This window comes from Agelaius tricolor, unplaced genomic scaffold (assembly GCF_023055355.1).
Source record: "Agelaius tricolor isolate 1412-34295 unplaced genomic scaffold, bAgeTri1.0.p SCAF_6, whole genome shotgun sequence".
Classification (NCBI taxonomy): domain Eukaryota; kingdom Metazoa; phylum Chordata; class Aves; order Passeriformes; family Icteridae; genus Agelaius; species Agelaius tricolor.
In genome coordinates this window covers 30,286,951-30,299,256 of record NW_027269266.1, presented here as the reverse complement: position 1 = coordinate 30,299,256, position 12,306 = coordinate 30,286,951, and the positions used below count along the sequence as shown (strand labels likewise).

The 12,306-nt window shown below is 38.9% G+C and overlaps 1 protein-coding gene across 3 annotated transcripts in view; it reads right to left on the bottom strand.

Annotated features, from left to right (window-relative positions):
* Nucleotides 1–12,306, bottom strand: part of LOC139591059 (kelch-like protein 7) — a 28,543-nt gene that overhangs the window by 14,883 nt on the left and 1,354 nt on the right. For 2 of the 3 annotated variants that reach the window (XM_071429191.1, XM_071429188.1), the window contains exons 2-7: nucleotides 9,282–9,384; nucleotides 8,206–8,299; nucleotides 6,877–7,001; nucleotides 4,952–5,127; nucleotides 2,129–2,303; nucleotides 810–952 (exon numbers count right to left, since the gene is read on the bottom strand). In XM_071429191.1, the coding sequence (XP_071285292.1) occupies nucleotides 810–952; nucleotides 2,129–2,303; nucleotides 4,952–5,127; nucleotides 6,877–7,001; nucleotides 8,206–8,299; nucleotides 9,282–9,384 (816 nt within the window). Of the gene's footprint in view, nucleotides 1–809; nucleotides 953–2,128; nucleotides 2,304–4,951; nucleotides 5,128–6,876; nucleotides 7,002–8,205; nucleotides 8,300–9,281; nucleotides 9,385–9,475; nucleotides 9,830–12,306 lie in introns of those variants that run through there. The other variant, XM_071429189.1, reaches the window with a different exon arrangement.

Sequence of the window (12,306 nt, the reverse complement as noted above, 5' to 3'; positions counted from 1 at the left end):
ATTTGTTCTGTATTACTGTATGTGGTTGCCTGGTAAAACAGGGTATGGGTAATCCTTCTGCATGCAGTTGATGTTTTTAGATCCTTTAATCTGCATAGCTGAAATGTACACCGTTCCTGTGACTTGATTTTATTCAAGAAACATGGGAACAAATTTCAGGCAGAACTTGCTTGCTCTAAATTTATCATCTCTAAGCTTTTTTGTTGTAAAAACTCACTGTCTGCCACTTATGCAATACTTGGCTCTCCATTCTTCTCCTTACATACCCTTAAGAGCAAACAAAACTGTGAACCATTGGGATTTAGAAGTGGTTGCATATATATAATAAATGCACTAAAAAACCCCAATAAAAACTGGGTTCTACACTAACATACAAGCCAGTAAAATCATTATGTGCTAAAAAACCTGCTTTGAGTAATCTCTAAACACCTAAATGCATGCACATGCATACAGACTTTCATATATTCCTAACCAATTACGTGATGCTTTAGTGACCTTCTGTTTATTTGCAGCTGAGAAATACACATACCAGTCAATGCTCAACTCAGACAGATTGATCAGCTCTCCATATCTAATATTGCTAAGAAACAAACACAATCAATCTATTCAAAACAAAGTATTACATCTAGGTACATAGACTTAAAAATACTTAATTAACCATATTCTTCCAATTGTATACCCAGGAGGGAGGGAATACTTCCTTCCTAAGACCATTTCGTAGATCATTATGTCTTAGTTAATATCACCAGCAAAGAAAACAGGTAAGATTACAAGCAGTGAATCTTAATGCATTCTGAGGTAACGATTACCTTGGGGTTAAAATATCTGCAGGACTGGGGCTGAGAGCCTCCAAACAAAGCAATGCGATAATCGTGCTTTTTTCTTCTCGGCCGCGTGCCTTCCACCAACTCTTCTCTGTCTTCTGGGGAAAGGAGGTGGTACCGCATCCCACCTGCAAGGAAGACAGCAACAGCTGCAGAGCCAGTGCAGCTCACACATGGATTGGGAGCTTTCAGAGGCAGGCATGGGGGAGAGATGGAAGGGAAGGAAATGGGGAAAATCAAGTGTCTACATTACACCTATGCAGCTTTGATTCAAAATGGAAGAATGCACGGCAGCATGAGAGGGTGGGAGCATATATCCAGATTTACACCCTATTCCAAATTGGCTGCTCCATGTGAAAACAGGACAGATACAGACTCATGTTATGTACCAATGGATTGATCAGTTCATTTATCCAATATTAACAAGCAATTAAGATTATTGCATTGAAACAGTCAAAAGGAAGCAAGCCCAAAAGAAAGCATTCTTAGAGTGCAAAAATACCGGTGACATTACAAGCCACTAAAACCAGAAGACAAAAATCCTTTCCTATACAATATACCCAACTTGGCGTCACACGAGAAGTATGACTCTGATGTCAAATATCAGCAGATACTTACCAACATACAGGTTAATTCAAATCCTGTTCATTGAGTGAAGAAAAACAATTGTGTACTGATTTTTAGATCTATACTAAATTGAAGCCAATTGGTTAACTGCTACTGAAATTGCTTTTCTTTCTTACATGATAAAATTTTACAAATGGTACCTAAAAACAAAAGGGAAGCTTGTTTCCTATTTCATCTGCACCCTGAGAATGCAAATGTAGGATCAATCATTGTAGGATCAACAGTCAGTATTTAATAGATAAAACCAGTAAAATATACACCTAAAATTCTAATTTGCTTAGGAAAGCTTTAAAATATTCAAAATGTTCACATATTTCTTTTATTAATGCACACACAAACATGAAAAATATTGAAGTTACAAGCCTGTCAAAAGGCAGACTAACTTTCAGTTACCCTAAGGAGTCACTGACAAAATCCCCATTCCATTACTTCTCATGGAGTTCATGCCATTTGCTAGGAGAAAACAAATGAAAGTCACACTGTTATATAAGATGAGTTTTATTTACATAATAATCTGCTAATCCAACTTCAACTAAACACAGCATCCTAGAGGGAACACAGATGAATTTAATGTGAAAATGTTAGAGCATCTTAAAGCAAACAATTTTCAAAATTTTTCAAAGCATTTTTAAGATTATATATAGAGCATCAAAGATTTCAGCTAGAGGTCAACTTACTGATCACCATTTTAAGGCATTCTGGGTTATCCTGAATAAGTGGTTCAGCCTGAACAGTTTTACTTAAGAAGTTCTTTGATATTAGAGGAAATCGGACTTTAGCAAGAATATCAACCATGTAGGGCTGGCGATTCGGCTCGTCATACTTCAGCCATCTGACTGCTGCATCATAAACCTTAAACAAGAGACAAGCAGAGAAAGAGATAAGGTACATCACCATAAAGCATGACAAGTAACAGAACCTTAGTGCTATGAATTGATTCTAATACCTGCTGGAAGTTAACCTATACTAGCATTTCATTATCTGGGGATCCCATTGCTATCTTTCGAAAAAAACCCAAAAAAAACCCTACAACAAAAATCAACCAAGCCCAAAAAAGACAATGCTCAGACAAGTAAAACAAATGCACAAGCACTGAATGAATCTCATCTACAAACTTTAAAAATCTACTACTTCTGCTGTTTAACTTTTTTCCCTCCAAATGGAAAACATGAATCTGCAATTCACATTTATGTGGGTAAATCCTGTACCAGGTTAAATCTAATCCTCTTCAAGTTCTGTGCCATAATATCAGTAATGCTTTCACAGAAATGAAATAACTTCTACTTGATACAGTCTCCTGAAGTGATAAACTGGTTCTCTGAATAAATCATCCTGTTGGGTATCCAAATACATTGCTATTGTTGTGTCTTAGGGGACCACTTAAATCAAGGTTTTTATCTGCGAACTACTGTAAATTTACCAGAGCATCTCCTCTTTTTCTCCTTCTCACAGGAAAAGATAATGGGTATTTTTAGGGGTCAGAGAAGGTAGAACAGGGAAGATAATCAAGAAATCTGCTCTATTTATAATTGGACACTGGGTCTGGAAGAAAAAAAAAAAAAATACTCCAGGATTACATGTATATTCTGATAGTTCCATGCTGCTCTCAGACACAGCAAGCTTACTCAGTAACACTGACTCTGAAGTGGCAGGACAACCTCACTGTAAGCAATAGCACAGGCAGTGCCTACACCTGTAGCTGAAACTGGTCACAGCAATTAATGCTGAGTGACTGAGATACGACATGGAAAGACATTGCATGGAAGAATTATTCAGGACTACCAGCCCAGCCCAGCTGTAACTCTGCAAAATTACCAGGGAATGTGGGAGAGCAAAGAAAACAATTAAAGGCTCAATTCCATCAGCTAAGGAAATTCAACAGAATGACTTGAACAGGAACATTGTGTAAGACAGGCAGTACTTAATGCTACCTTCCCTTTTTGCTAAATGTAACTATGCTTCACACCAAAAGAAAAGTTGGAGTATAATGTCAACTTTCTACCAGTAGTCCTGCGAAATATGATTCCTGTAGTGCAACTGTCAAACTTCTGTAGTTTCCTACTGCACACTACCAGTTTCCTAAAGGAATTTTAATGCTGCCATGCTGAATACATAACATTTCTACCACTGCTGCCAGGTTAAAGCATGCCCTCCTACCCTACCAATGGAACTTCAAGAATGTAAATCATAAGTGCCATTTTGGTTGCAAGCCAAACAACACTTCCAGCTCTGAGAATGTTACCCCATGATCTGAACTTTTCCCAGCACTCAGCAAGAATGCTGAACTGTGACACTATTCATATTTATACCTGTAACAAACCAACTACCATATTCTATTGCCTGACATACTAATTCCTATCTTCATAAGTTACATCACCATACAGTGATGAAGACAAAAAACTAAACCTTAATGCTTCCAATCAATTCTTCTCCCTGTTGGAGGTCAATGTCAATGGAAATTTCACAGTCAGCAGAATATCCACACCATCTCAACTATAACATCCCTCTGCTGCACTTCAAAGGTATGAGTCAACTCATGGTGCCATACCCACACAAACTTAAATTACCTAATTCCAGCACCTGAACAGCAGAGCTACAAAGGTAAGATTCAGTTTGTTTTCAACAGCTTTGACTAAGAAGCTACAAGTGCCCAGCAGCTACAAATACCACTCAACTGCTACAACAGCCTACAACAATCTGTCTGGGCTGCAGTGTAGATACCTATATGCTTCCTATTTTCCTGCAGTAGGGAGAACAAAATCATGGAAAATAATAATTCAGGGCTGTGCTCTAAGCTGAATCAAGCATTCCAAATGGGATGGCTGTGGATGTGATTTCTACTACAGGTTACAGATTTTAACTGAGTGAACTCCAGGCTCCTTTCAGCCACCTAAACTTTATGTCCAGTCCCTAAATAATGGTCTTCCAGCAATCCACCACTGCCAATGCGTGTAGCTTTCAGTGTCTAACTCATCTTACTTCCAAGCCCCCCAGTTCCCCAGGCTTGTGTACATATAAATGTCTCCATCACAAAACTCCTCTCTGGAACAGGCTAGGCCATACTCAGGTAGAAATGTGCATCCATTAAGGTGCAGTTTGCTCACCACTTTGAAGTGGTCCACTTTGGTTCACCAAAAGCACATAAATCCCAATCTAGAAGCAACCACTACAAACCAAACAATTTAGCTCATGTACTATTGAATCAGCAGCCCTACACCTATCTTGACAAAGGGAACTGTTTATTCCCTCTCTGACTTCTTTCTTCCAACTTTGCTGAAACAACACATCTAAAAACTACACTTGAAATGTGAATATTTATTAATATTTGGTTTTGACCAAGTTAGGATGCACCTTTTACTCCGCAATTTAGCAAGCACTATGTGCATCATATCCTCTAAGAACATCAGTAAGTGAGATACTTGAATACCTGAAGCCAGTTCTTGATTAAAAAAAGATAGTTAAGCTCAATGCTTTTAGCTGCTATGAAACAGGGATCTCACCTGGTCTTCTGCCCTCACTGTCAATGTATCTTGGTTCAGGAGATGTGTCACACGTTTAACATCAAGCTGGAGAAACTCATCTGTCTTGTAAACCTCAGTGAAATGCTGATGAATGAAGTCATCTGCAGTGGCTTTCAGCTCTGGGCAGTCTAGGCATTCTGCTAGCACACTTATGCCTATGAAGGAAAATTAAAAAAAACCCTTTTAAACTTGAACTGCAATTACCTTTAATATATGAAAATAGAATACAATTACTGTAATTTCAGTGATACTTCAAATTCCAGTTTAATATTTATTACCATGCCTTTTTTACCCCCATTAAAACACATGCTATCATAACTCATCTGCAATTCAAGGCAAACTAAGACAGGGGCAAGCTGCTGATCCCTATCCCTACTGAACTGACTGGAGAGTCACACCTGTAACACTTGCTGTATTAACTGTCTCTCCAGCACTATTTCCTCACTGTTTCTTTCCCAAATACAAAGCAGACAACAGCACCTTAACCAAGTCTGAGCCAAGCCACTCTAACCATGTCTAACCAGAACAGCTTGAAAAACTGGATCCATGTTTTACAACCTCTCCTGACCTGCTCAGGCACCATCAGTCACCAACCAAGCCCAGTTTCCTTCAAGAGCCATGGTGAACTGGGATTTTTCTGTACATGTAGCACAGTCAGCTGCAGACTAACACAAAGTCAAGCTGATGTTGCTGGAAAGACAGAAGGTTGGCATAAAGGTATAAACAGCAATAGCAGCTCAGAAGCACCACTGCCAATTTTGCCATTAAAAACCATGTAAGCACGGAGCTTTTCAGCAGCAACTTCTCATCATGCCACAGGTCTTTCTTCTCACAGAGGAAATGGCAAGTGGAGTAGGAGCAACTCACTAACATATGAGTTGCAATTAGTCTGAGCTGCTCAGAGTAGTAAAATGCAAAGCAGAAGGATAAAATCTACCTATATGACAAAATTTCAAGATTCGCATTAAGGCATGGTTTCTTTCAAATACTTTTTTTTAAAAATGCACTGTGTACTTGCTTATGAGTCTGCACAAAACATGTTCCAATTTAAAAACAATGTCATAAGGAAAAATTGATTCAATCTTTTTGCAATAAATTAGCAACAAAGTATGCAAGTGTTAGAGACCATAATTAATTTTTTTCACCTAACAGAAGCCACAGGGCAGAAATATGCCTCAAAGCCAAGTGGTATTTTCCTTAGGTAATGCCTTTCTTCCAGCAGTTATTTCAGAGCCACAGATGTGCTGCACTGAAGTGCCAACTGAGTCACTGTAAGTCAGATATACTTTGCAAAACATTTCTATTGCTGCTATAAACATCTGTAATATGATTGAGATGTTACTAGGAGAGTACCTAACAATGACAATAAAAAACACAAAAAAAAGTTTCTCCTAAATTTCTGATTATATAAAGTGCACCAAATTTTAAGCATGTAGAAGTATTTAGTTCTACTTGTTGTTTACATTTTCTGTAACACCGAGTCCACAGTAGAGCTACAGAACATGGTATTAAACCTGCCCAGATAACATTCATTGTTTTCAGTCAAAATAAAAAGTGAATAAAACCAAAAGTAGCCTAAACTTCCTCTGTTTATACTTGTAAAAGATATGCTAGTTTTGGAGAAGTTACAAATATGTAAAATTCTGTTTGCAAGTACAATAACAACTGAAAGCTCCACCTCACTGAACACATGCAGTTCTCTAACAAACAAGAAGCCCCAGCATCCTGCCAGGCTGGGGCTTACCTTGCGCAGTAAGCAGACCCTGTGGCAAGGGGCAACAGTTCAGATTCAGAGAAAAATTATTTCTACATGCCTGGATTTAGCCAAATATTATGGCTATCCACAGACAGACAATACAGCAAAGTTAGAAAATATACAGCAAATTTAAGTCTATCTCTCTTACCAAGACAATTGGAAGCATCAACTTGTTCTTTTAAAAAGTCCACACACATTTTTTTCACAGGCTCAATCTGATACTGGTTTGCTGCATCTAGTAAAGACTGGACATTATTGCTGTTAACTGAGATTCTGCAAAACAGAAGGTGTAAAATTAGCATCACTGAAATCACCTAAGTTGCGGCAATAAAAAACTTATACAAATTCACATAAATGGCAAAATTATTTCCCTCCTATTTACTCAAGAATCTTTCACATACAGTCTAAGGACACATCCTTCATGATCTTTCCAAACTGCTTTTGTTTGCTCTACTTCACCCAGGCAGGGCAAAGAATAATCAGTCCTGGGATCTGAAGAATAAGACTTTAACACAGGTCCTCTGCAGTCCTATACTATTGCTATGAATTGTGTGATTAACCACTTTCACAAAAGGTTAAAAAAACCCAAATCCAGAACCTTTTTAATGACCATTTTCAACTTCCAAACAGGTATCAGCAAAATCTGTTTAAACTCTGTCAGGACTAGTGTGTCTGATTTGCCCAAAGTGCATAAGCAGAACAACCAGTTTGGCAGTGCTTCAGGAGAACTTATGGAAGCCACAGTCTATCTAGGGCTTGGCTATCAGGGCAGGCAAACATGTGGCTGGGGTGGGCTGTTGACACAGACTGTCTCTTACCACTGATGGCCTATACAAGAAGATTGCTCTCAAAAGAAAGGAGAAAGCCTCCCTAATGAGAGTTAACCCCATTAGATGAAAGGCCTGCCATCCATAGGCTGGATTAAAGCTGATTAAGTACTGTTTTCAATCCTAGCCATCTGCAAGAGCTCTGCTTGGGTGGGGGGAGGGGCTGGAAGAGAAAAAAGACCCACAAAAACCCCCCATATACATGGACAAGCTGAGACAGGGGGGAAACACTTTCACAGAGGAGTTATCCACCCTGCCTGTTTTGAGATGAAGGTATACCTTCCTGGAAATGGTTCTGTGCCATAGCTACTAGGGCCACAAAGAGAGACCCTGCTGACATCAATAAGGACCTGAATTACAGAACCATGGGAGACATCATTTGACTCCAGCACTGAAGTCAAAAGCTTGAAGTGCTTTGAATTGCTTTCTGGAGACAAATACCATTTCCTTTAGTCTGTAGAGCTTCCTACTGGTTAAAGAAAAAGGAAGAGGGAATAAGGATAGAAGGTCTAGTCACATCAGGCTTTAAACAAAGGAAAGAATTTCAATGGTAACAAAACTGATGAATCACAAAAACATGATATAAAGGTTTTATCATTTAAAATTGGCAGGCTTCCTAGAAAAGCGTGAGCTTTAAATAACAAAACTACCTTGCAGTATAAGCGAACTCCACGAGCTGTTCAATAATGTCAGGCTCTGCATCTTTTAGCTCCACTTCAAAGGACTTTGATTCAATCATATTTGCTGCAAACAGATTAAAAGACAAGCTTTTAATCAAGAACTCACTCTAGTTATTGTATGTTTTGCAAGCAGTAGAAAATAAAGCAATTATTCAAAGTGGTAACCTCCCAAAAACTGCTCAGAGTTGATTGCTGTTTTCCCAGGATTGCTAATGCAAGTCAGGAAAGGAGGCAGTGGAACAAACAAGATAACTGGTGTGAGTACATCCTTGTATCATCTAAATTATGATAAACTGTGTTAAGTAGAAAAGTCCTAGACATTGTTGACTGCAGCCAGACTGCCATGTTAGCATTAACACTGTCAAAAGCCATTTCCACATTCAAGCTGATAACAATGGAGACAGCTCCAAGCTCCCCACATCCAGACACAGCACTAGGTTTGCCCACAGATGGGCAATTCCATTCAAGGAGCATGAGAATGAATGGTTATTTTACTTCCACTCAACTTTGATTTTAGAATAATTTTACAATTCATGGGTAAAGCATAGAAAAGATAAGATACTACATGACTGAAGTTTTAAAGAGAGCATAAATGAAAGAATTACAGAATCACTGAGTTAAGGTAATCACATGAAGGTTGGAAAAGATCTCTAAGATCACCCACTCCAGCCACTAAACCATGTCTCTAATCTCTGATATCCCAATTTATATGCAGAAATGCCTGATGGCAGACAAATTCTGTAATGGGACAAAAAATTTCCCAATTTTCAGGTTAAGGAAGGGAGATAAACCAACACAGTGTATAGGTCCCAGTTATTAATTAAGAGAGCTTGTATATGAAGTAACACTTGACTTGATCAAAAGAGTTGAAGGAAAAATGAGGGGAGGGGTGAACAGAGATGAATGGAAGGAGACAAAATGAGATATCTTCACTTACACTTATCCCTCAAATTAATTACTTCCATAAGATAAACAGGTTGACAGACACAAATATAACAGGATATCATAATGAAAGTTTAAAATTAATCAATTTTCAAAAGACTTACTAGTAAACATCAAGTTAAAAAAATGACTGGCTGAAGCAAGCACAACACGGTGAGCTGGAATCTTTCTTTCTTGAACCATAAGAATGACATCACAAAGAGTTTTCTGAATCAGAAGGGAAAAAAAGACAAAAATCAGCATTTTTGAAAATATTTCAACAATATTTCTTTAAAAACAGCTTATGGAAATTCATTACCTTTTGTAACACACACAACTCAAGAGCATGATGTGATAAAAAGATTTTCTGGAAGTCAAAGTTCAGTAGCCTGGAGAACTAGCAAACATGAGTTTACCCATGAATTTGTATAGGATGGTCACAAATAACATGAACTCTGATCAAAGTATTTCCTGTAGCTTTTACATCAGCCTACAATAATGTAGCTCTGCAGCATCTGGTAGGGGCTGCATTTATATTGCACTGCTTTCATCTACCAGTGGTTCTCCTCTACTCTGCCGCTGATTTTCAAAACAATTCACAAGAACCTCATATCTGCAGACTGCCATCCTATTTCCCAACAGGAGTCAAAGTGATGAATGAGTTTAAAGCACTCAATGGAGCATTTTAAAGAAAATTTATCCAAAAATACCATTTCTGTGGAAGGGTTTGACTGGTCATACCTCATGAGCAAACAAACAAAACCTTAGTTGTTTCTCATTTGTTACTGTTTATCTGTAGGCAGCTAGTTTCTCCCCTGTCATGCTCCAGAAAGAGAAGGGAAAGCAACAGAACTTATAAAAGCTGTCGGGGGAGACTGGGGTAAAAACTCATGATTTTAACAGATTCTGAAATGCTATCTGTTATAAGAACATATTGAGTGTAATAAATGCATATCATACAACAGTTAATTATAACTATCTACTAAAAAAGAAAAACTGAGCAGCACTGCTTCCTCAAAAGTAGGAAATAATTTTGGACTATTACCTTAAGTTCATGGAACTGCTCTCAAAAACATCTACATACACCCATCCCAAGGCCAGCCCCAGGAAAGAATATTTCCACTGTGGGAAATATATACTTGCTTAGAACTGCAAGTTTTCCACATGGAGACAATATTATCTAGGGCTGATAACCCACATTTACAATTCCTTTAAACATGCCTGTTTTTTTTTTTTACAGGACATTCAAAAGCACATACTGGACAAAATATAAACAATACTTTCAAAAATATTATCGAAATGGAAGTTAGATGGGGGTGACACATAGCTTCCTTTGTAGTTTTAAACCATTTATGATTGAAACAACAATAAAAAAAGAGACCATTCTAGAAAAGCTTCAGAGGAAATCCTTTAAAAGCTGAAATTTCTAACACTTCTGGTTCAAAACAAGCATTGGAAACTAGCAGTACAAGATACCATAAAATCCTGTGGCCAAGCTTTGCCAAGACTTGCAGCTGTTGCTTGAGCTCCACACGGCATTTCTAAGACATTTTAAATGCCTGAGCTCAGCATTTTGAAACACCTCAGATGCTCTGAGGCTGCTCTGGTGCATTTGCCAACCCAAACAGAGCACCATTTTAACTTCTTTCCCTGGGAGGTTTCTGGGTGTGATGGTTCCATTTCAACTACTGCTCTTCTGAGGATTGCTGCACTTCTTTCCAGAAGGACCCACTGTTGTCACAGGGTCACCTCCATGATGCAACAGGTGACTGGTGTTAACCAAAGGACACATCCCAGTGTCAGCTTCTGCAAGGCACTTCACCTTCTAAATAACAGGTTCAGCAACACCTTGCAGCTCTATCCCAGCTTCATTGCCAATGACTTCATTCTTGGCTGACCTCCATTGAGCTCCAATGTTGCAACAAATGATTTCTGCACACGCTGTCCAATAGCTCTGGAAACCCACAGAGATGTGGGTCATCAATGCTGGAGACAAGCATCAAGTCCTCCCAGCACTAAACGCACCTGGCCCCAACATCTCACCTGTACTGAGTGCAGGTATGCCCACAGTTTACTCTGAACTCCCTTACTGATGGAGGATTCCTCTTCATCCCAGCTCACACAAAAAGCAGCCTCCTTAAAATGAGCTGTAAGTTCCCATTGGCCCAGATTCCTACAGGATTAACTAACAAGCTAAATATCTAGAGCTGCATGTGCACCTTGACACTTCCATCAGGATATTTTAACTCATATTCAGGTTTTGTAACTACAGCATAGCTCTTGACTTGCCAAAATACAAGAGGAAAGAACTGACTACAAATCCTCTTGCAACTTTAGCACAACTAATGAGCTGAAACTAGTGTGTTTTCCTCTGGCTACTGCTGACTCCCAAATTTATCCTGTATAACCACACCTCAAGTATTACTCCCTCAGCAATACTTGAGCTCCTCTTCCAAACAACTCATAAAAGAAGCACAAGTTTCATGAAATCGGCAAAAATTTCTGGACCGGTCAGCACTGTGTGGGATACGTAAAGCTCATCTGAGGTCAGATGAGAAGTCTGCAGGCAAAACTCAGAGCTGCTACTCCCTGAGCATAACAGATTCTGGAATCTGAATCAGAAGTACACACAAACTTCACAGCACTTAATCCTGACCCTCTCACTCCTTGTCTGGAGTGGCTCATAGCTACATGAGAGCTGGCACTCCACCGCACTGCAAGATGAGGCACGTACACAGAACAATGTGGCACCACACATTGGAACAGGGACATGGTGAAGCACTGTGAAATTCTGTGCTGGGGACTGCACATATATCCACAGGAGGGCAATATTTCCTTTATCTACTCACAAATCATAAGAGCATCTGGCATGTCCTTTTAAACAATGGCAGAGGTATGAACTAAACACTGAGGAACCAAGTTATGAATTCAGCCACACCTTGGAATATGTTTACACTTTCAGATCAGAAACAAAGCCTACATAAAAAACATAGATCACAGGCCTTAAGTCTTTACTCTAATACCTGAAGTCACTGAAAAAAAAATAGTTTTTCATACATAAGAGCTCAGTTGCATGAAATGGTTTATGCAGACAACATAACTGACTGTCTATTACTGAGAGAAGAACAGGGCTGAAGTGCCAGAGAAAAG